The sequence below is a fragment of the Triturus cristatus genome, chromosome 11 (genome assembly GCF_964204655.1).
Source record: "Triturus cristatus chromosome 11, aTriCri1.1, whole genome shotgun sequence".
Lineage (NCBI taxonomy): Eukaryota > Metazoa > Chordata > Amphibia > Caudata > Salamandridae > Triturus > Triturus cristatus.
The window spans coordinates 280,631,808-280,656,596 of record NC_140594.1 but is presented as its reverse complement, the minus strand read 5'-3'; the positions used below and the strand labels follow the sequence as shown (position 1 = coordinate 280,656,596).

The window sequence follows — 24,789 nt, the reverse complement described above, 5'->3', positions numbered from 1 at the left end:
GTAGCAAGCTCCATTAGCGAGACTGTAGCTCCCAATTTTAGAAGAGCAGGCATCTGCTCGCGGCGTTGCCACCCCCGAACCACAGTCAATGGGGCAGAGGTCCGCGTGGACGAAGAACTCCCCTCCACAGGCTTTGATTGGAGACCTAGGTCGGGCCACATGGAAGATCTCCTGTAGCAAAATATAGTTACCGCAGTCATTAGGTGGGCGGAAGGGAAACCAATGAGCTCTTTGAATCACGCTATACATGTCCCAATCGTGCAACCCTGGGAAAGCCTCCCTGAACAAGCAGACAATATACCCCTGCAGATCATCCCCTTCTGCTCCTTTAGGGATGCCCAAGACTCTAAGGTTGTTCCAACTAAATCTGTTCTACAGATCCTCCAGCCTGGACGAAAGAGTCATCAGCTGGGATTCGTGTTGCAGAGAGTATGTTTTGACTAATCCGTCAGAATACATTTAGAAAGTTTAACCCAAGGATCGGATCAGAGTAAGACGCTGTCTCAAACATTCAAAAGAATCTGTGATGTTGAGGACCCTTGGGGTGCAGCACAACTTACTGGACTGGACTTGGAAGAAATAAGGAGGAGATGGGGTGTGATACAGTGGTGGCTCACCCTAATGGGCTTCAGGGCTATGTCCTCCTTGTTTAGTGAACCATTTTTAAATTACACCAGCGGTAAATAATAGAATATTATTCACTGTTGGTATAATAAAAAAGAATGCCTATCTTCAAGTTCAAAAAGAACTATTGATGGACAGAATGCAGAACAATGTCATACATTCACCCCAGTACAGAGATCTGGGCTCCATCGTATTTTTTGCTCACCATGCCATTCCAGTTTGGACCCAGCCATATGCAAATCAGTCTTGATCCTGTGCCCAATGGGAACAGACCAGACCGATCTGTCAGGCCAGGTCCTCCCTGGACTGGAAACAAGCATCCTAGGACCGGTTTCGGGGTTTCACCCCTCTTCAGCCAGGATAGCTGGACTCCAGTGGCACGGAGAGCACGGGACTCACGTCTGAGCATACCTGTCCCACTCCGGGTGACAAATGCAAAAAGAACTATTGATGGACAGAATACAGAACAATGTCATACATTCACCAAGGGTATGCCCAGAAGTGGGTACCGTGCTCACTACGCCACTGGAGTCAAACTATCCTCGCTGAAGAGGGGTGAAACCCCGAAACCGGTCCTAGGATGCTTGATTCCGGTCCAGGGAAGACATGGCTTGGCAGTTCGGGCTGGACTGTTCCCATGAGGCACAGGGTCAAGACTGATTTGCATATGGCCATGTCTGAACTGGGGTGGCGTGGTGAGCAAAATAACGATGGATTAAACCCAGATCTGTGACTGGGGGAGAATGTTTTGCCAATGTGCAATATTCCGTCCATCATCTTGTGTGTTTTGCTATCTTCAAGTTCAGCAGCAGCCAGTGACACAGTCTGATGCTGGCGCATACACATGAAGACATCTGCAGCAGCCATCAGATAGACTGTCCAGAGCTGAGGAAGTCCCAGCCCAGAAACCATGGCCTCAGGGCCTCCCCAGCTGTGATATTCTGAAGTATCGCAGCTATAGGTGGTACTGGACGCTGTAGGCTTAAACCCTGCAATGCACAGGCTGCACATCAATCAGCTTGTCACCCACCCTTTCCTAATTAATCACAAGACTGTGCAGGTTTCAGTTTAATGCTCCAGAGCTGGTTGAATCAGGAAGGAGCATTGTGGAGCCCAAAAAGGACCTGCACAGACAGCAAGTTAGGAAAATAAAATGCTTTAAAATATTTTGTGGGTGAATGTGTGTGTCTGTGGGGAACAGCATGTACATGAGTGATGTCTGTATGAGTGAAAGTGAGGCAGTGAGTGATAGAGTGACAATGAGTATGAGCAAGCCTGTGGGTGAAAATTAGTGAGTGATCTTCATATTGAGTGCAAGTGAGAATGTTTGACAGTACGAGTGAGTGCACATGAGTGTGGGTGAAAAGGAGTACAAACAAGTGCAAGTAACTAGAGTTTGAATGAATAAGAGTGAGTAAGAAAGCGAGTGAGTATAAATGGGTTTGAGGGCATGTAAGTGAGAATGAATGAGGATGAAATGAGCGAGAACAATAGAGTGAGTGAGAATAAGTCAGTGAGTGAAAATAAGTGAGAATGGGTGAGTAACATGAGTTCAAGTGAGTAAATATGAGAGGGTAAAAGTGAGTGCTAGTGTAAATGAGAGTAAGTGAATGAATGAGGCTAAGTGACAGTGAGTAGGAGTGAGTGCAAGTGAATGTGAATGCGTGAGAGGGGTACTAGTGAGAATGTGTGTGAATGAGTAAATATGGGCATGAGTGAATGAAAGCACATTTGAATAAGTGAGTGAAAGAGAATGTGGTGTTATACTTGCAAGTCTGCAGTTGTCCCTGGAATACTGAAGGTAATTCTGGGCTTACAGAGACACCCACTGCAAAATGCTTTTGCTGGCATAGTGGAAGTTATTCGTAACAGAAGCAGTGCATGTGGAAAAAAACTGGCAGTGCCATACTAGAGGTAGTAAGTGGCACTGGCATGCTAGAGATAATACTGGATACTGGCATACAAAAGGAAATACTTTGCATTGGCGTAATACAGTAATGCTTAGTACTTGCTTACTACAGGTAAAATGTGGCACTAGCAGCAATTCTTGCCATAATGGGTACCACTGGCAAAAAAATACTGACACTGGCAGACTGGAGTTAATTCTTGGCATGTGGGCCACCCATAGGAAAAATGCTAGCACTGACATAATGCAGAAAAGTCTTCGTATATGAGACACCAATGGCAAAACGATGGTGCTTTCACACTGGGGGCAATTCTTGGGGAGAACTATAACATCTAGGAGGGAGGCAAGCATGAAACGTCCTAGCCCTGACATACTAGTGATACTTTTTGACGCAAGGGTTACTGTTGGTATATATATGGCTTAAATGGCAAAGCTAAATTATGGAACTGGCATATTGTATGTAGTTTTTGGCATGGGGATTCCCATGCCATATGGGGAGAAAGCCATAACTAAATGTTGTTCCTGGGACAATGGAGATAATTTTTTACATGTTGGTGTGCCCATAGTATGTTCTGAAAGAAATGGGGTCAGCTCCTTGGAAGCATCAGGCTTTATTGGTTTGTCACATCGTGAAAGGACTTTACTATTTAATGAGTGCTCTTTCAAAGCCTATGACTGCAGAGCAAATTTATGTGAAAATTGTGATTAAAAAAGCATTATTTGCTCCCATTTTGTAAAACATTTTTGTGCGGGTGGAATGTAGAAGTCAGACTTGTTTGCTTGAATTTGAGGCAAGCATTGCACCCCACCACTTCCAAAGGTCACCAGCCAGCACTGGTACGATATTTTCTGTGGCAGATCATGAGGAATAGCATTAAGTCCGGAGCAGTCACAAGTACCACAGCCGCTCTCAGGAACTTCAAATAAGATGCCTTGAATGAGGGTGTCAAGCTCTTGCATTTTCGTCTGGCTTTCATAGGCAGACAATGAACATTTTTAAGAGGAGAAAGCAGACAAGTTTCCTTTATGCAGTGATGATACATGCATAAGCTCTAATCATAACCCAAATGCCTACTTCCACCACCTGACCAGGATTTCTAAAACTCTCCGAGCCATACCCTAGCACCCTGTTTACACCCCCTCAATTCTCTGGATTTCCAGGTGGTAAGCTCCACCATATACTTTCTCTCTATCAAATAGAGCCTCCTATGACACTGTATTTCTACCCAAAAGACAAATCCCCTACCTCGAACTCAAGATGCAATCCAGCCCGTCTTATGCTTCCTATGATCTGGAAATTATTCCTACTTGCCCACAATTTGCTTTGGGACTCCCATCCACTCACCTGGTTTCGATTTCAAGAAGCCGTTGCTGGCCTCCTCGTGCATCACACGGATGAGTTCACCATTCACTTCCCGGAAGATATTGAACTCTGGAGCCAGTGTGTGGATCACCGTAGACAGATCCTGCTCCCGGATCTAAAAAGGAGGATATAAAACAGAGAAACTTCATACAAACTATTTAAACCCATTACTACAGTTAATCCTAAAAAGGCTGACACCTCCATACATCCTAGCCCAGAAGCCTGTCCTCACCAGAATATAATCTGTCTGGTACGTGGAGAGCATCAGCACCGAGACATTGTGCTCGGCCAATGGAGCAATCACTGATTTGGCAATCTTGGTCACTCCAACCGGCTGCGCATCATTCGTCGAGCAGCCATTGGTCAGCACATTGAGCACTAGCCATGTGGCATCCACCACCTGCAGAAAGTCCGAAGAGGGCAGCTCTGGAAGGCAAGAGGGAGGAAAATCAACACTAAATGGAAAAATGAAGAACAAGATCAAAGGTGATCTGTCCAGCATTGTTTCAAATCTTTTTTTTGGAAAGAGGCTCTTTAGTAAAAGGATAAAAAGCTTAGAACTCAACATTAGCTGCAACGAGGTATTTGTGAATATGCACACATCAATCAGTACTATGTGGTTAAATGTTTGCACTTACTGGTGTTTTCAGTAAATAAAACGTTTTTGGGAATGAATCACAGCTAAGGAAGCAAGACTACTAGAGATTGAACAAGCCGCAAAGGGATGCAAGGTGGTTGTCAGAGGTACCAACAGCAACATTCTGTGCACGGACTGCAAGATTTAAGTCATACAATAAATACAGCTGCAAGACTGACAATCTGGCTCTTAAAACACCTTCGCCACAGATGAGGAATTTGGAATGAAAAGTATAGTTCTTCCATCTTTGCATTGATGGAGGATGTTGGTGAAGTTCTGATGTGGTGTTCCTCACCTTGGAATACTCGGTTTCTTGATGTTTTATCTTGTTTGTCAATCACTCTCTCATGTAAATCACTACCATTAAGAGGAGGGGTTACCTATTCTCATCCTATTACAGGAAACTACTGTGAAACATAAAAGGTAACTAGTGCAGGTGTTGTTCTGAATTTTGTAGTAGCACCTGCTTTACTAGCACCAGCTTCACTATTAACTAAACTAACCGGTCGGATGATTCGACTAGCACTTAAAGCCTTGGGTTGGCGGCTCAGAATCTTAACATGATTCAAAAGAATGAAAAAACTGCTTCCTTCACATCATCTGCAGATGAACCAATTCTCCACTCACATAGTTTTCCTCTAATTTGTATGATCCAATATGTACCATCCAATATCCCTCTTCTCTTTCCTGAATGGACTAAATACCATATTACAATAATCCCACGTTATGATACGGTTTCTGCTGGTTGCGTCTGTCTTGTTTCCTCTAAGTCAGCCTTTCTTAACCTGGGGTCTGCTACTGTTCTGAAAACTAAATAAAATTAACTTAAAGGCAAAATGCAAAATTAAAATTGTTATAACACTGTAAACGCAAATGAGTTTGAAACTGGAAGTTAAACATTAAGTTGGTATCAGCTTGGTTTGTGGCAGCAGCACAAGTACAGTAAATAGAATCTAGTACAGATAATTAATGGCCTCAATGGAAGCACTGTTATGTGAAGATAAAAAAGGGAGCATGCAGTGGAGGAGAAAAAAAGAAAGTGATGCTGGAGTCTAGCAAATTGTTACCCCTATTAGAAATAAAACTACATTTTGAAAAGCTGCAATATTAAAATTACATTGATTTTTTTTGGTTTGTGAATTAAATGTTGTTTAGTTTGCATATTTGTTTGATGTATATTTTGTATATGTATTTTTGTATTTGTGTCTACTGTTTGAAGTTCGAATTGCAGAAATTGTTTAGGCCAGGCCCCCTGGCTTCCATTAGCTAATTAATGGGGGTCTACAAACGTCAACAGGTTAAGACCGCTGCTCCGATTCGCTTCCCCTCTCCCACAGGCCCGGTTTTAGCAGGTAGGCCGGGTAGGCCAGGCCCACCCAAACATGAGTCTGGCCCACCCAAACATGATGGCCATGGCAGTGACGTCTCGAAGGCCAGTAGTAAATACCCACTTTCATTGAAAACGTTCTTCCGAAGGTTGTTTTTCTTCCTAGGAGTTGCGTGATCGGGCCTTTGCTTTCTCATAGGCCCCCCCCACCCACTCGTGCAAGTACAATTTGGTCACGGGAAAGGGACAAATCCTTTCTATGGCACCAGGCAACTTTAACTGTTACATCAACCTTTCTGCTGCCTGGATATTTCCTTTTCTATTCCACACTGGAGAAATAAAAGTTTGTTTATCCTGATTCACCTTTCTTGGCCCCGCAGCTGCTTATCAGATCGGCTGTGAGGAGAAACCAGCCGGCAAGAGAATGTGTGGCTATTTGTTCTTCTATTTTAAAATTGAAAGGCCCAGCAAGACACATACTTCATATATGCTTCATTTATAATAAAAAATGTCCAGAGAACTCTGGTGATTAATGATCCTGCTGGAGAGCAATACTTTGTTGGTAGTTTTGAAATGCAGATAAACTGTATTTTATGTTGATAGCTCAGTGGGTTACTGCCTCTGTCACTGTGATTCTTGTGTTACTTGTAGTTCAGAAGTTTCAATCCTATCACGGGACAGTGAACTATGAACTGTCATCAAAGAGCTGCATGTAAACCTGAATGGTATAGTTGGAACTTAGATTTTTATTTTGTGTTGTGATATAGTTAGAACTTCCCGGGTCTTTCATTATTCTAATATAAACATTTATATTAGTAAAGCCAACCCTCAAGCACTTGAGTACTCTTTAAATCCTGAGTTTGTGTTTCTCCAGACCAAACCCTCTTAAAATATGCTGCTCACCAGTATGGATGACATGCGATTCCTACACCTTGTAATCCTCATTGGTTTATGTGGCATTCCCTGTGGACTGATTTACATACGTGTATGATTCATTGTCTCTGTATAATGTGTGCGTGATGTAAAGTACTTTGACACACTACACTCCAAGTAGCGCTATACAACAAATGAAATGCATATGACAGAGGGGCTTTGGAGAGATGAGGGTCACTGGTGGAGGGTTGCAGTGAGGGAATCCGAAAAGGAGTTATTGGGGTAGGGGCCACGGAGAGATGAGGAGCACTGGTGGAGGGTGGCAGAGAGGGTATCCGAGGAGGAGGTAATTGGGACAGGGGATACAGAGAGATGGGGGGCACTGGCGGAGGGTGGCAGTGAGGATGTCTGAGGAAGAGGTCATGAGGGGGAGGGGCTATGGAGAAATGAGGAGACTAGTGGAGGGTGGCAGTGAGGGAGTCTGAGAAAGAGGTCATGAGGGGGAAGAAGCTATGGAGAGATGAGAGGCACTGGAGGAGGGTGGCAGTGAGGGAATCCGAGGAAGAGATTATGAGTGAGAGCCTGAGAAGTGTAACTTGCCTGATACTCCCACCTCAGAAACCTCCTCTTCCCATCAAAGGGATATTACATGGAAAAAAAAAACTTTTTGAGAGTGGTAATATTTAAAAAGAGATTTGGGAAAAAATAATGCGTTTTACTGGCCCTTGTAAAATTAAGGAGAGATAAAGGATGGCTCTGAAACAGGCCTGGCTATACATAGAAGTGACAAATCGGGAAGCAGGGGCCCACCCGAATGCACCTTTGGCCCACCCAAATAAAAATTCCTGGAGCTGGTCCTGCTCTCCCAAAGCATCATGGATGGCAGTGGTTTGTGTTTACTGGCTCTCTTAGCTCTCTCGGGAGCCTTTAACACCGTCATCTTTGGGACTCTCTTAACCTTCAGAACGGCCAGGAAGGAACTGACGTCTTGGTTTTCCTCCTTCCTTTCAGGAAGGTCACAAACACCATGTGCAAGGCGAGTTCTTTTCTAGTCCCGCCCACAAGTTCAAGTCTAGCTTCAATCAATCGGACTAGCACACCATGGCTGGAAGACATAAGTGAAAGCGTTATCCGTTTCACTAGAACAAGGGTTGTTGAGTACAGAGAAAGCTTGAGCAACGTGTCTGAATCATAGCAATTTTTGACACCTCAAACATAAAGCCATTTAACAAACTCTCATTTTTAATAATGCACAAATTTTAAAAGATTCGCTCTGGTTCATTGTCAACTTAGAAATGTCGATACTTGGGTTAATGAAAGTATGAGCTGCAGGTTATTAAGCAACAAAACAGAATACATATCCCATTCGTTTCGTACATGTCCCCGTTAACCAATCGAACGTTTCATTTGTTTACTGCCTTACTTTAATAAATTTGAAATCCAGGCACTTTGCAGAGCTGCTGCATTTTGCTGTGAAGGCTGCACCAACCTGTGCCAGTTTCATTACGTTCATAAGAATCAGCTGGTAGAAATTATTTTGAGGAGAAAGAAATGCACCGCCTAATTAACTGTGGCTTTAGTTACTGCTGTATTTCGTTTTAAGCCAAGGTCCATTTTCTTGGCCTTTTTTTTTTAACTTTATGTTTTCCACAATACATTTAATTGTGAATTTCAGAGTTTTAATTCTGTAGTAGTTTTGCAACCCATACATTAAAGATTTTTTTTTTAATATACCCATCAGGGTAACTTCCTGATGTCAGTCTTCAAAGTCAAAGTTCACGAACATTAAGACGTCAAATTCTACGGTAGCACTGTGTTTATAAGGTCTGTTAAGTCCAATAAACAAATTTATATATTTTTATATTTACTGAAAAGAGTAAAGGTTAACCCCTTAACACCTGGGCCTTTTCTTCCCCAAAGCGGAGCCCTTTTTTGGCTATATGGAGTAATTTGTGTTTAGGCCTCCATAACTTTTTCTCCATAGAAGGTATCCACGCAAACTTTGCGTCCTTTTTTTCCAACATCCTGAGGATTCTAAAGATAGCCAGGGTTTGCGGATTCTCCTGTAGGACACCATGAAAATAACCAAAATATAGCTACATTTAGAGTTTTGGGGGAAAAATAAGAAAAAAAAGCTCTGAATAAAAGTGTATGTTTTTCTTCTCATAAAAATGGCATCAACAAACGGTGTGCTGTGCTAAAGTTAACATCTCCCCAACTTTCAGAAACATGCAGAGCTGAATAAAAAAAAAAAAACATTTTTACCACAGTTTTGGCTTTTTTCTAAGAGATAGCTCAATTTTCCTATTACTCGTGTTTTCAACCTACTTCCAGTTTGGGGGGAAACCAATGTGAAACCCATGGGTGATTGAAATGAAGACGGCTTTAACAAAGTTGAATGAGAAGGTTTATTAGACCTTAAGTTCAGGGTAACATCACCAGCACATCGCACCCACAGTGCCTCCGTCCAGCCAACCACGCATACTTGAACCCCCGTGCCACAACCTTCCACCCTACGATCCACCAACACACAACAACATTCCAAACCCCAATCCCAACAATGATCCAGGAAAGCTATACATTTCTGAAAAGTAGACACAATTTCAAATTCAGCAAATGGTCATATGTATAAATCCCTCAAGGTTTCCCAAAGAAACTAACTGTTGAAATAAAGAAATAATGCAAATGAGTAGGAAAAACAGCCATTTGTGACAATGTTTTCATCTGTAACTTTATGTCACGATGGGCGATTTACAAAAGCAAGGTACCATAACGTTTGATAGCCCTTTTGGTTGTGGGGATATATATGGTTTGTAGGTTCTCCAAGAACCCGAGATACCCAGAGATAACAACTGAGCTACATTGTACAATGGTTTTTCATTGTATACAGAGGTCAGACGACAGTGAAAAATCGGTATCAAGGTTATCTATGTATTTCGGAAATGGGCACAAGATATGAAGTTTAGGAAAAGGAGCTATTTGTACATCTCTGAATTTGTGGGTAACCCGTAATGGCATTTGATTTAGAAGGCATTTATAAAACTGTCTTCTTTCTAACACACTGGCTTACATTTGAAAGCCACACATGCAACAAAATAACAAATATTCTTCTATTCTATGCTCCCACATGTCTTCTGATACAAATGGTACCTCACTTGTGTGGGTAGGCCTACTGCCTGCGACAGGAAATGGCCCAAAATGCAAGATGGATACCTCACATTTTTTAACTCAAAACGGATCTGTTTCTTGCAAAGTGGGCAGCTGTGGATTTTGGGCCCTAAAGAAGTGGGAGAATGCTGGCTGGCAGGAATTTTGTGGATTCCTGCTGATTCCGGAAGTTTCCATCACAGAGATGGAAGGAAAATGTGTGATTTCAGGCATATTTTAAGGTTTGTAGGGCACTGTGGGTAAGAAAACCTCATGGGATTCACACAAGTAACACCACCTTGGAATCCCCTGGTTGTCTACTTTTCAAAAATGTCTGCGGTTGGCAAGTTGCCCTGGGTGGTAGCCGAACACAGCCCCAACTCCCGCAGCTACTCCTAGTGATCTCGCCACGTAGCACTTTAGGGCCTTTTGTGTGAAGGTCTCTAGGTCAACTCACACAAGTGAGGTACCATTTTATCAGGAGACTTGTGGGACTGCTGCGTGGTACGAAATGTGAGGAAAATCAGTGTCTTTAGTCAACGTTTGAGGTTTACAGGGCTTTGTGGGCAAGAAAATGGTGTGGAATGCATACAAAGCATACCAGCCTGGACTCCTCCAGATTTCAGAACTGTCTGGGTCTGGTAGGTTTTTCCATGGGGCAGCCGACCCAAGCCCAAACAGTCCAGCGGTTATAGGTATGGGACAATATAATATTGGGAGTAGGCCACACTCTCCTGGCCCATATGTAAAAACACCCAACAGAATCAAATGTTATTTTGCTTGCAATTGGGATGGGATGCTTTAGTTCACAGGGGAGCAGAAAGACTGTTGAGGTTTTAGGTAGGAGGGTGGGGCCGGATGTTGGGCTGGAAAAGACCCACCACATTATTTTTATAAAAAAATATATATTGCTGCCATACAGTGGGATTTCTGCCTTCCCCCCCCCTCCCCTCCCCCCCGGGAGGCTGTTCAGGAGTAGTTACCCCCATCTTCCTCTGGGGGGCAGAAAGACTGCTGCTCCATTTTCTTGGAGTGGGGCCAGGGCAGGCCCCAACCCTCTATTTAAAAAAAATCCCTGGCTTCTAGTGGGCTTTCTTCCCCCAGGGGAACAAATCAGAGGTTATTACCCCCAATCTGCCCCCACCCAAAGAAGGCAAAAAGACTGCTGCCCCATTTAGTTGGGGTGCGGGGGACACGGCCTTGCTCATGGTGGGCAGCCCTCACCTCGAAATTGTTCTTTTTTAAGCCCTGGCATCTAGTGGATTTCTCAGGGGTAATTATCCCCATATGGCCCATGGGGGGAGTGGGGGCAGAAAGGCTGTTTCGCCATTTACTTGGGGTGGGGGAATAGCCATGGCCATGCTAGGCAGCCCCCACACCTATATTTAAAAGAAAAAACACATTCCCTGGCTTCTAGTGGGCTTTCTGACCCTGGTGTGGCAGATATGGGGTAATTACCCCAATTTGTCCCTCAGGGAGGGGGCAGAAAGACTGCCACCTCATTTAATTGGGGTGAGGGCTATGTCCATTCTAGGCAGAACCCACCCCTATTGTCCTAGAAAATTAAATAACCCTGGTGTCTAGTGGGCTTAAATGCACCCATCTGCCTCCCATGGGGGCAGAAAGACTTAAATATAAATATTGCCAAGGGGAGCACAAGTCCTTGCCCAAGGGGCTGCTCCCCTTCCCTGTTGTCCCCCCTAGAGGATCACCCTCTGCGGCAATCCCCAAGTAGAGGTACAATAGGAATGGAAATTATCTCCCCTTTCCAACGATACCTCTCCAGTTAGAATCTGTGCTCGGGGGATGAAATATCCCCCCCCCCCCCCCGAGCACTAATTCAGTGGAAGTAAAACGAGCCTATCAGCTTGTTGTACTTTTACTATTACTGAAGTGGCGTCAGCATGCCCTGCATGCCGATAGTCATTGCATCCAAAAAAAAAAAACATTCAGGCTGCTCAGGAAGCTCTTCTCGAGCAGCCGGAAGTAAAAAAATAAAATAAAGGACTAGTGGGGCCCTTATATACCTCCCCAGTGTCAGCCAATAGCTGACACACACACTTAAAAGCTTAAAGTAAAGTTATGGAATTTATGGTTTGCTTTGATTATAAAAAATAATACTGAGAAGTTATAAGCATTATATTTGGTGTGTGAGCTGCTGTGTGTATAGCTGTTAGATGACAGATAAGAGAGATAGAGCTCCTGTGCATCGATCCCAAGCATGTGCATCTCCGAGGGTGATTTTAGAGAGAATCCTGACCTTCTTGCCAAAATGCCATTCAACAGGCCAGGAGAAGAGCATTTTTCAAAGGATGAACCAAAGGTTTTGATGTTCTCCAACTGGACCCAAAAGGTGCATGAAGAAATAAAAGCTGTTTAACTGTGCCAAGAGAAAACTCAGATCCATGAAATCAAACAAATACATAGGTTTGCAGCACAACACACGTCAGTCAGCAGAAGATGAACCACAGAACCTGAATAAATTGTGATATGAGAGGTGAACCACATGATAATGTGAGGAAAATTAGCAGATGACACACGCACTAAGAGGTTCGTATTCACGAGGTCAAGTAATGTGGTGTGCCACAAGCAAAGTTCTTCTTAAGAGACTCAGCCTGGACACTTGTCATGGACACCAGCTCAGAACTGAGATAAGGAGGGTGCCCACCTAGAACACTGGAGAGCACCCCTAAAATAGGGCTAAAAGTGACCTGAACAGTTTGGGATAGGCAGACTAAGACTGTTCTGTTCAAGGAGTGGGAGATGCAGATGGGAGCCCATGAATGCTAAACATCTGGTTAAATGTTTAGTTGTTGGTATCTATAGTGAGTTAAGCTTGTTCCAGTGGTTAGGGTAAGGCAGCGTGCTAGTGTACGTCTGTGAATGAGGTTATGGTGGTGTACCACTGTGACAGAGGTGGAGCTATGTGCAGAAGTGTCCAGACCGCAAGATGTTGATTAGGGTTGTCACCATAGAAACTGGCTGACTATAGGTGGCACATGAGGCGGAAAAATAAGAAAATTTAATAGAATGTTCAATGTATCAATGCCACGGAAAAATAATACACGGTTGCATTGTATTTTAAAAAAGCATGATGTCAGGGACGTGACCAAGACGGCAAATTAGAAGGGCATGCGTCTGTTCCTCCCATCGGGCCAGGGCTGTTTGATTATGTAAGTGTGATACACCCTGGAGGCTGTCGGACTGCCTAGAAGTCGCGTGCCTCGGAGCGCCTGAGGAATGCTTTACCGGATGATTCTTGCCGCTGGCTAAGTGGAGATGTGCTGCGCTGGCGTTATGGCCGAGGTACAATCCCCAGGAGGAGACAGGAGGTCAGGGTGCCAGGTTTACTGGTGTATCCTGCACGTCTCTGGGGGTGCGCGAACAGAGTGGCACCTGAGAGCTGCACTTCAAGTGGCCTCACTGAATGGACCGTGAGAGGGCCCAATAACGCTTCAGGGGCTGTTCCCCAGATTGGATGCTGGATTTGTGCAGCGATCCTTGCTTTGCGAGCTGGCTGCTGGCTCACTGTGGGCTTATTGAGGTTTGGTGGAGGTCTCCATCTCCACAGCAGTTCCTTGCTGGTGTGGATCCAGAACGTGCAAGGCCTGGGTGCGGCCTGAAGTTGCTTATCAGCTGGTTTCATATTGCGTGCCTGGACGTGAGAACGTCAGGGGAGGCAGCCGTTCCAACTGCAACAACGGCCAATGTGGATTCTGGAACATTTGAGAAACCTCCTAAAACCCTTCCTGAATGGAGTGCTTGAGCTCCTTGTGGCAACAAAAGGGCTCCCCGACCCCCAGCCGGAGGAACAGCCGACATGCGTGAGGTTTTTCTGGCTTTGAAGACTCGCATATCCTTTTGAAGGCTACAGTCGCCACCGGTGTCCCTCGAGTCCCCGGTGTAGCAGCTCGCTTTAATTCCTCTGCCCTCTCATATGCCCCTCCAAGAAGAGAACCAGCCAGTGTGGCTTGCTGGCCTACTTGGACAGACCTCCTCGCCGAGCAAAGTCCAAGCAGATTCTGGATATGGCTCAATCCTCCCAAGATCAAACTGCTATGTCGGTACTGAATTCTGACCACATGCAAAGTCTTTGCATGTTTAAAACTGATCTTCGTGCAATTATGCCAAGACTTTGATAAGGGGCTGGCAGACCTGCGCTACAATCTGGGGCAAAAATGCAGGATCTACATACATATCAACAAACAGATATTGACTTGGTGAGCCAAAGGGTGATCGATGTGGAGTAAGAGTTGGACAGGCAGGATTCGGGCAACTCTGCAACACGGGATGCAAGCACCACCCACGAAAAGCAGCTGAAGGGATCCCTTTATAAGCTGGAGGACCTGGAAAACTGCTCAAGACAACAAAGCCTACGACTTCAGCGAGGTAGTGTCAGATAGAGAGCATCATACCTTCCTAGCTAAAATGTTTTCCTCAATCGATAGTGACAACCACACGGAGGTCCGCCTCAATAGGGCTCCTAGAATAGGTCCTCAGAGGCAAACTCAGCTCCCAAGACCTAGCAATGTGGGTCTCAAGTTCCACTATTTTTCAGAAAAGGAGGATGTATTACCCAAAGACCGAGAAGCAGGCAACATCGTTTTTCTGGACCACTCATGTTGCCCAGGATGGGCTGAAATAAGTGCTGCTACCCAAAAACTCCACAATGACAACTTGCAATACAGATAGACATACAGCTTTGGTCTCTCTTTAGATCTACATAGCAAATGTCATGCAATCACACATGTCACTGGGGTGGCACATCTGTTGGGTTTGACTCCCCTCACCTCTACACCACAGAAACTTCAGCTCTGAGGAACAAGCTGGTTTGCCCAGTTGGTTCTATTCTCATAAATCTGCAGAGCCATTAGTCTTGCGCATTATATTAAGTGTAGACCGGTTCTGCTTAAGGCCTTTTATAGACAGGGCTGCATCTTTGTCGTTTCGTAGGAGCCACCAATTTATATGGTCATAAGGTGCGTCGTGCATCTTCTCCAAATTAGCTTTTTGAGAAATGGCAAGAACCTGTTTTTACAACATTAATTTAATGGTCAGGGTTGTTACGAACAATGTAGCTTCTGTCCCTAGGTTAATCATTAGATCTTTGGCCGTATTGATTAAACATGATTCAAAGGGGTTGTTTGGGACTGTGAAAATTTGCTGCAGGCCTTTTTTAGGGTTCCTACTTCAGCTATGACAAATCAGTGGTAGTATTTAATAAATTAAACCTTATATTCCAAGTTTTGGCAGACCAAACTCAAGATGTACGAGAGATTGCCCTGTCTAGTTTGGTAAATAAAGCATGTGCCTATAGACAGTCACTGTATTTTGTTTAAGGTGATAGATCATTTCCCCGGGTAAGCTTGATGGCTGTAGGAAATGGTATGCAGTGGCTTTACTTGCAAAGGGCTTTGTAAATGGGTATTTAGTTTACAAAGTGCAAATGTAATTGCCAATGCTTTTTTTCTGAGGTGCTGTAGTTATGTGTTAACCTTTGTATTTTCAGAAAATAAGACACCCAGATAGTTGTATTTTGGTAAGTTCCTGATCTTCATTTTATCAAGCCTCCAGGACTTTTTGGATTGGTTTTTCTAATGTCCATATTTCATGACCTTTGTCTTCCCAGTGTTAATCAATCAATCAATCAAAAGTTCTTTATTTCGGCCATGTTGGCCATAAAAGAGTACAGGATAAAACTTAATAAAACAGGATTAATAAATCATTTACATTGTTAAAAATCAATTTCATAAAATCATTAAGCATCTTTTTTAAAGGAAAAGAAGTCAGTGTATTAAGTCGTTAGCATTCAGTGTCAATTAATTGGCGCCGCTTCGTCCACATAGCTAGCAAGAACTTGGAAAGTGCAAAAACAATACAACTTGACGAATCAGACTTAAGTATTCTAAAAGCAGGTAAGCAATTTTTAAAACCAAGGTTTTTGCAGAGAGGTACCAGCCAATGCCTCCTGGATTTAGTGTATGCAGGACAGAAAAAAAAAAAAGAACGTGAAGTTCATGCTCTACATCACAACTGCACCAGGGGCAGAGCTTGTTTGCTGTAACTGACCATTTGCTGGTAAAAGCTTTTAAAGCTAGAGTCCCGTATCTCCATTGCAAGAAAAGTTTCCTTGCCTGGAGCGGAAAAACAATATCCATGAAGTTCTCAAAAAAGTAAACATTTTTGACAATTAAAAATGATTTAGTCAGAGTACCAGTGTTGGAAGCATGGAATGTAGAATTCAAATGTTTTTCCTTAAAAATCCTGGTGAGCAACTTACTCGAGACTTGGGAACAAGAACTTTCCGGGTTATCCCATAAGGGCGCTAGTCCCAATCTCAAGAATTCATCCCAGAGCTGCTATAGGTCAATATCTGCTTGAGCTTTTGCCTATAGTGCAACAGATCTGGTGTTGCCCATAGCCTGCGCCAGAACCTTAAAGGTTTGAGTGCTAGCTCATCTTCTATTGGACCTAATCCAAGATCCAGCTTAAGGGGGAGAAGCGGAGTGCCCTGAGGGAGTAACAGCAGTTGCCTTATAAATTGAGTTTCTATTTTCGCGATGGCTGAGCCACTTCGATGCCCCCACAGCTCCCCACCATAGAGGGCTGCAGCCCTTGCTTGGGTCTTGTAAATCTCCAGGGCTGGACTCACTGGCTTGTATGACAACAGGTTTGAAACCTTAAGGATAACCCCAGTTAGCTGTGACAGTTTCATTTGTGATTTGACCTGTTGCGGACCCCAGCAAAGGTTCTCTTCAAGAGTAACCCCCAGATATTGAAATGTTTTGACCCTTTCCAGCCTTTCACTCCCCAGGGTTGGACTGGCGCGAGTGGAAGACGGAGGATTAAATATCATAAATTTTGTTTTATTGACATTTATATCCAGACCACGGATTCAACAAAAATCTTCAAAGCCATTCAGTATACGTTGGATTCCCATGGGGGACTTAGAAAGAAGGAGGGTATCATCGGCGAATATAATCGCCGGAACCCTCCTACCTGCCAAACTTGGGGCATCATTATTTGGTACATTTTCCAAATGAGCAATTACACCATTGACAAAGAGGGAGAACAGGGTTGGTGCCAAGACGCAACCCTGTCTCACACCTCTACCAACCGGAAACCTTGAAGACAATGCCCCGTTCCTACCACTTCTAAGACTGGCAAAGTTCCCCTCGTGTAATCTCATCAGTACCTGCAGGATTTGTTGCGGAACACCAAGATTATTGAGGACCCCCCAAAGTTTGTCCCGATGGACTAGGTCAAATGCGGACCGGAGGTCCACAAACACCATGTAGAGACTGAGAACCTCGATCTTTGCCGTTTTCCAGTATAGTAATATCAGGCGAAAGATCTGGTCCATGGTGGATGTGTTCCTCCTGAAGCCTGCTTGAAGAGGAGTTAGAATATCATTTTCCTCTATCCACACCATCAGACGATCCAGAACCAACCGCGCGAACATTTTTTGCGGGACATCTATGAGGCTAATAGGCCTATAATTGACTGGGAGCAGAGGAGAGCCCTTCTTGAAAATCGGGACAATCTCTGCTCCCAGCCAAGTATCTGGGACTTGCATACCTCTAAGGATTGCATTGAAGAGGATGACAAAGTAGGGTCCCAAAATCCCTGGTTGGTGCCTAAATAAGTCCCCTGGGAGTTTGTCCAGCCCCGGTGCCTTACCCACAGCAAGTTTGCGAATCACGCAAGTTACCTCCTCCAGGGAGAATTCTAATACCTCCGAACAAGTGGGTAAAGCCAAGGGTACCAACGTAACATCCTTTGGCTGATTATCTGAATATAAAGCTTCAAAATGTGCTTCCCATACAGTTGAACCAATATTAGGTTCTATCGCCGGTCTGAGTTCCCCCGAGCCAGTACTAACTAATGACCAGAATCTACGGGCGTCCCTAGCTTCAAGAGCAGCAGTTAAATTAGTCCACCTGTCCAAGTCCAAATCTTTCCTTGCATTGGCCATTACCACCTTATAATGCAGTCGCCGATCCCTAACTTGGGTTTTGCATGTTGCCGATTTGACTGCCTTAATCAGCTGCGACTTAGCCTTCCTACAAGGAGAGTTGTACCAGGACGCAGCTGGAGTTCTTTTCTTCTTAGACGGAGCCAGGGGATTAAGGACTTCGGCTAAATTAGAGACTAGGGCCGAATGAATAGACCTTAGGTTTTCATTAAAATCTGGGTTAGGGACTTTAGTAATTAGAGCCTCCACCTCCATTAAACTAGGGAGGACAGTGTCATATAGTTTGCCTAGATCGTCATATCATTGCAATAGATTCCCCCATTTTACCCTACATCTGTTATTGGAGAGCAACAGCCCTTCATCTGGGTCGTTCAGGACCGACCTTAAAATTTCAGATGGGCCTAGGGGTTTCATTTCCTAGCATAACGCATTATGATCACTATTTGTCCTTTGGATTACCCTGAAGTCGACAACTCTATGCCACAACCTTGTTTCGACCATAATATAGTCCAAGCGAGATTCTTGGCCCCTCTTATTAAAGGTGCAAATCGACGGAATATCGGACGGTGTACGCCCGTTGCAAGCCCTTAAAGAATTATTTAAAGTAAGAGAGAAGATCTGAGTCGCCAATGGGGACCATATTTTTGGGCGGGGGGATTGGCAAGGTGGAATAGCCCAATAGTCATCCTTTCCCATAAGGGCCCCTTCATTGTTTCCCAAGAGGGGCTCATAGTGGCAGTTCACATCACCAACTACCAAAAGGTGAGAGTCGCCTAACAATGAACTAAGAAAGTTGGATAGTACATCTATAGTAGGGGACTCTGAGGCCAAGCTTACAGGGCGTGAGTATACGTTCATGATGGCTAACTTGACGGAATTGGGCCATTTAATAGTAATACATTGAACATCATCAGAGTGAGTGAGCAGGTTCTCCACCATACAGCCTAGATGAAGAGCAACCCAAATAGTAAGACCGCCCGAAGGTCTACCTTTGCCTCTAAAATGTTCTTCCCTGGCCCAAGTCTCCTGAAAAAGACAGATATCGTGTTGGTCCACCAGGTCCCCCCACTCCATGCAATGTAATTTATTCGTCAGGCCTGCCACATTCCATGATAACATTTTTAGAAGCTTCAAGGGGGTAACCTTGTTAGCAATTTGGTCTCTGCCAGTAAAGTCACTACCGGATGCAGTGCTGCCCATATGTACTTCTCTCAAAATGCTCGATTCTAGGGTCTGTGGTGTGAGGTACAACTCTTTGCTTCTTGGAGCCTCAGGAGCAAGTAACATGTTAGGGGCCTGCAGTTGGGGAGCAGGATCCTTGGAAATGGTTGATGATCCGGTGCTAAAAAGCTCTGATTTTCCAGTTGAATTTGAAGAACTCCTATGAGAGATAGAACAGGAGGTGTTCAACTTAGTGTACAGTAGTCAATCCACCAATTCCAAGCCACTAAACCGGTTATGCGTGGGTACATTATACTGGTCGACTAAATGCCCTTGCCGACCCCTCACTGGCCTTCCTCTACCCGGATGTGTTACCCAAGGCCATCCACCTCCACAATCCGGTGATGCAGGGTAGAAAAATGACAGGGGGAGGGAATGGATAGTTGACCCACTAATATTGTGACTCCAGCTGCAAATGTGCTCCACTGTACGGGGATCCCTGAAATTAATCAGCACACAGTCACCTGTGAAGGTTTTTGGGCTGCGGCCCACCCAGGGAACCCTACGTACCATCAAAATTTCACTAGAAATATGATGCGGTAATGGTCTATTAATATTGAGCCAATGTGTTACTTTATTTTTTAGTGATGCAAAGGATTCCTGGGTTGGATTTGTTATCTCAGGGATCCCCACCAGTACAACCAGATATGGACTGGTTTCCGGCGGTAGATCAATTATATTAACCCCCTGAGATTCCACCTGAGCCGGTAGCTGCCTAACTAAGTTTTGAAGTACTGGGAGCGTGGAATCGGCCCTTATTGGAAATTGGACTTTGTTGGCATTTGAGGAGGGCGGCTCTAATTGGGGCTGAGTATGATCTAATCTGACTCCTTCGGGCACAGGGTTGATTACAAAGTTATCGATTCTCGGGCCAATTGACTTTGTGCCGACCTGAGTATCACTTAAGGCGGATTCTAGTTGGAAAAGCTGACACTCAATTCGGCCAAGTGTTTCTTCTAATGGACCAAGTGTAGATCTCCATAAAGCGCCCAGTTTTGTAAACAAGAGATCCTCAGACATTGGTATTCCACTAGGAAGCTGGGTGACATTTGTCTCCTTCAGCCCTAAGCTCAATACATTTGATGCTGGCGGGCCATGCTTAGTTGGAACACTAGGTACATTACATCCATTGATGGATGGTGTTGCAACCCTAGCACCTGGTCCTATGGCCAAATTCAACTTCCTAGTACGAGATAAATCAGTGGCTGTATGCTTCTTCTTAGATTTTGGCTTGGCACCTGTAAGTCTCTCCCTAGGATTCCAAGTTCCTAGGTTCTCCGTGGGGTTAGCCAAAATAGAGGGGTCATTATCCATTAAGGGTTCCGTTGTCTTAGAGTTCGAGATTGATGCTATAGACTCATTGTCTTGTGAGGAAAAAGGAGGTTGGACAAGTGCCTCGACAGAAGACAAATAACTACAGCCGTCGCGCTCCGGTGTACGCGCAGTGGCGAAATGACCCATTGAAGAGCGTTTAGCCATCACAAGATCTTGCGACACTCGTCTCTCCATAAGGGTTATCCCCTGATCAATCACTGAGTTGGCCCTAATAATGAAATTATCCAGAGTTCCTGTTAGTTGGGCTCTATCAGCTGAAGTCTAACTCCTCAAATTGCAAGCCATAGTAATGCTAGTGGGGAGTTTCCACTCACTTGTGTCTTAGACTGTGCAGATGTGGAAAGCGTACTTGCAGCAAGCGAAAAAGGGATGGCCCGGTCCGATCTTTCTCGGTCTCAAACAGGCTAAAACAGGCACGCCCTTTGTTTCTCCCGTCCCGCAGAGCGGGTGAAGAGGTGGTGAAAAACCCCGTAGGGAATGGGCGGACAAAGCCTACAAAACCTACAAGCTGTAGGCAGAAGTGGAGACAAAGGGAAGAGGAGACAACTGATGAAAGAACCGGGCTGCTGGTCCTCGCAATCCCATGCGCCAGTAGTCACCAAACAAAACCTCCTGCTTCAAACAGTATCACTAGTACTGGGGTCTCTGTTCAGTTCAGTCCAGGGGTCACCTGCACAGTTCTTCTTAATGGGGCTTCCCCCACGGGGCCGCCGGTTGCGCAAGAAAGGAATGCGGTTCCTCCGTTCACAAAAGGGGTGCGCCGACCGGCCCGTGACCCAGAGAGGACAGTACCCTGTTGCACAGTCCCGCAAGCTGCCAGCCCGGAAGCGGATCAGTACAGCCTGCGGCCAAAGCTAAGCAGAGATGGTTCTGATTCAACCGCTACAGGGCGGTACTTTTAAAATGCCCCCAAAACAGGTACAACAGTCTGGCCGGCCCGTGATGGCATGAAGACAGTCCGCCGCAGTCCGCTTCCCAGCAAAGCAGTCCCTCAGCAAGTATTCCGCCCAAGACAGTGACATGTGCGGGAGGCTCCGCGCACACACGGGGCTTTACCTGAGAAACGGACGAGGCCAGTAGCAGTTCGAGTCTCCTCCGGTCTTCGGTGGCACTTGCCTCACGACGACGCTGCTCGGGGGGAGCGGCCAGTCCTCTCAGCTCTCAGCTCTTCTTCTCGGCTCACTGCCGGCTGCAGTCTCTGCCGGAATGGCGTCGGAAGCCCTGATCCGATCTGTACCCAACAGGCCCCCAACGCGCCACGGGCAACGGGCTACGGCTGGGCGAGGCCGCGAAATGGAGTCAAGTGCTGGAAGCGGCTGGAAACGGATGGAAACAGCCGGGTGCGGCCGCAAGGAGCAGAGAACGGGATGTTAATGAGAAGCTTACTGCTTTCATTAAATTAGTTTAGCTGATCAAGCGCTCGCTGCATGCCAATTGTGGTATGATCCAAAATGATCAAGTCATCCTTATACTGAAGTATGAGAAGTAAATATGAACCGATCTATAGAGGTGTGTTTTCAGCTTTAGTTGCGGCTTCGCCCAGGTCAGCCGTGTAAAGATTGAACAAGTAGGAGCTAAGACACAGCCCTGTTTCAGGCCGAGATTTGTTGGCATTTCAGATATAGCCATGTGCCCACAGCCTAACTTAATCCAAACCCATGTGTCAGAGTACAAAGAGATAATTGCCTTCAGAAGAGAGGAGGAGCTACCTCATTGTGTTATCTTAGTCCATAGTAGGTTTGGGGCCACACCTTCAAATGCAGCTGAATATTCGATGAAACGTACAAAAAAGCAGAGGGCTGAAAGTCTGGGAGGTGGGACCAGGTCCATCATGACTAGAGCGGCATTGTCTTGCGGTGCCAGACACATGATAATAATCACGCCACCATCCACAAAGTTAACAAAAAGCCATTCTGAAGTAACCTCCTGCAATCCTCTTATCCTTGGATGCAGAAAAAGGTTTTCGACCGGGTGGATTGGCCTTTTCTGCAAATAACATTACGCACGATTGGCATGGGCCCTGCGTGTGTGAAAAAGATCTTTTCTAATTATGCTGGGGCAAGGGTTGCTCTATATGGTCAGATTTTTGCACCCTTCACAGTGGCACTAGGCAAGAATCCCCGCTTTCCTTACTATTATTTGCCCCTTTCATGCCTGACACAATAAACCAAGTCATTGTCTGGTATACCGTTCAGGGCACAGAATCGTATTGTTAAACACTGATTATGTTCTACTTTCTTTGGCTCCCCAATCACAACCTTGCCACTGATACTAGACCGGAAACGATGTTTTGAAGCAGTCGCCTAGTATAAAATTAATGAGAAGTCTGAGGTGTTGAACCTTATTTTGCTTGATGATGAGGCTTCAGATGGGCCAAACCCTGTATTAAATATCTCTGGGTTAGAATCCCAAAGACCCCTTGAGAGCCATTCTCCATGAACTACGCCCCACTGATCGCGTCCATAAAATGGGACTTGGAGTCCTGGGGAAATCTTATTTTTTCTTGTAAGAGTAGGATCAATGCAATCCAGAAGTCTATATTACCACACCTACTTTAAATGTTCCAGGCACTTCAGATCTGGCTTGACAGGGCTTACTTAAAGCAAATTTAGCAATTACTGCCGTGCCTTATATGCAAGTTAGGTCCCAAGGATCCCTCAGAGACCACTGATGCAGCCTGGCGAGAGAGGAGGAATAACAGCGCCCAGCATCCCCACTACTCCGCAGCTTCCAAACTCCGCATTGTAACGGAATGGTCCGTGCGGGAATTCAAAAAGAAATGGTGCAAGACAGACCACGCTATAGTTCGCAGAACCCTCTGGGGCATAGTCTGGTCGCAGAAGCCATATAGGCTCCCCAATGCTTATCCAGGTACTCCTGGAAGCACTACATTGTGCCTGTGGGGTACATATGTTGCCTCGAAATGTATGGGGACACACCATTCACCATACAGGCCAATCCATTAAAACACTACTTTTACTTCCGCTATCGAGGGACTGGCCATTCAAGGATGGGTGGTGGTGGGCGGGGGTAAATGTTGAATGATTTCAGATATGTATAAAAGAAAAATAAACATTCCTGCAATGCAAGAGGGATTTTGACCTCCCAAAGACAGAGCGCCTGCGTTATGCTCAGATCCGCCACTGGATCGTCCATCCCTCTATCAGCTCTGCTGCTACTAGGAACAAGCCCCCTTTCAAAATCTTATTCCGTTCCCATATTTGCTTCAGGGGCCAACATGGAAAGGGAATAAGGCCATTTCTATGCTTTGTAAATTGCTCTTATGGCAGGAATCGCCCAATGTATGGAAACATAATGAGGAGTGGGCGCAAGCTCTGGAAAAGCGCATCAACCCCAAGCACTGAGAGCGCCTGTGCAGAGACCTTCATTAATTATTGAGCTCAGTCACGGGAAGCAAAATCCACTATAAAATCTGGTTTGGCTGGTGCTATACTCCCCTCTGTTTACATTGCATGTTCCATAATGCATCTCCGAAGTTGTCCATTTAGATCATTCACCTTTCAGATTCTAGGTAAAGATTCAGTTTCATATATTGTATTTACCAAGCTTAGGCAGTTGAGGTGACACATTTAATAAATATTTCTGATGGATATTTCAAACCAGATTCCTCACCACAGAATATTCCCCAGGCACCAGACTGAATCTGGAGAATTTTGTAGCAGTGCCCCTGTACGTCGGTAGGTGGAAGAAGTGAAGGATCCTGGGCTAGACATGTCTAAGCTCTTGCTCCCATTTAATGATAACCTCGCAAATACTCTAATGGATACCTAGTTGAAACCATGTTCTTGTCCATCTGTTAGCAGGTGGCTAGACATTACCGGCTAGTGGCTGGTGATCTCGATTTTCTTACCAAGCACTCCAGAGAGTCTGATTGTACAGGTCACAACCAGTAAGATGAAAATAAACAAATTTCCTACCAATTCTCTGCATAGAGAATCCAAAAGGATTGGTGCCTTTGGAAAACATATGTTTTCTTCTGCCAGCCTGGTACTGTGATCTGCAGTGCAGTCTGCCTATTGAAAAAAGGATAAACTTGCCCATTTAGGCATGGCCAGTGACATCTTGTCAGCAGTGCTGCATGATCTTTTTGCCTCTCTGGCTCAGACAATCCGTGACAAGCAGGAAACAGCTAAGTATATTATTTGCACCAGGTTAGATACTATGGACTGCTCTGCCAGGGCTGTTGGTACCAGTGTTTTCTTTTGTAGTTATGCCTGAATGAAGTTCACCAGATTCTTCTATGGTGTACAGGCTTTCCCAATTGATGTGCCCTTTGGGGAGTCTCACCTCTTTAGAGAGAATATAGACTTCGCTTTGCAATGCTTTAAGAAACAGCAGAGCCACAGCGCGTTCCGTGGGG

The 24,789-nt window shown here is 45.1% G+C and overlaps 1 protein-coding gene across 2 annotated transcripts in view; it reads right to left on the bottom strand.

Annotated features, from left to right (window-relative positions):
* CASTOR1 (cytosolic arginine sensor for mTORC1 subunit 1) overlaps positions 1-24,789 on the bottom strand; it is a 163,761-nt gene that overhangs the window by 81,262 nt on the left and 57,710 nt on the right. For both annotated transcript variants that reach the window (XM_085633254.1, XM_085633255.1), the window contains exons 3-4: positions 4,126-4,319; positions 3,876-4,008 (exon numbers count right to left, since the gene is read on the bottom strand). In XM_085633254.1, the coding sequence (XP_085489380.1) occupies positions 3,876-4,008; positions 4,126-4,319 (327 nt within the window). The remainder of the gene's footprint in view (positions 1-3,875; positions 4,009-4,125; positions 4,320-24,789) is intronic.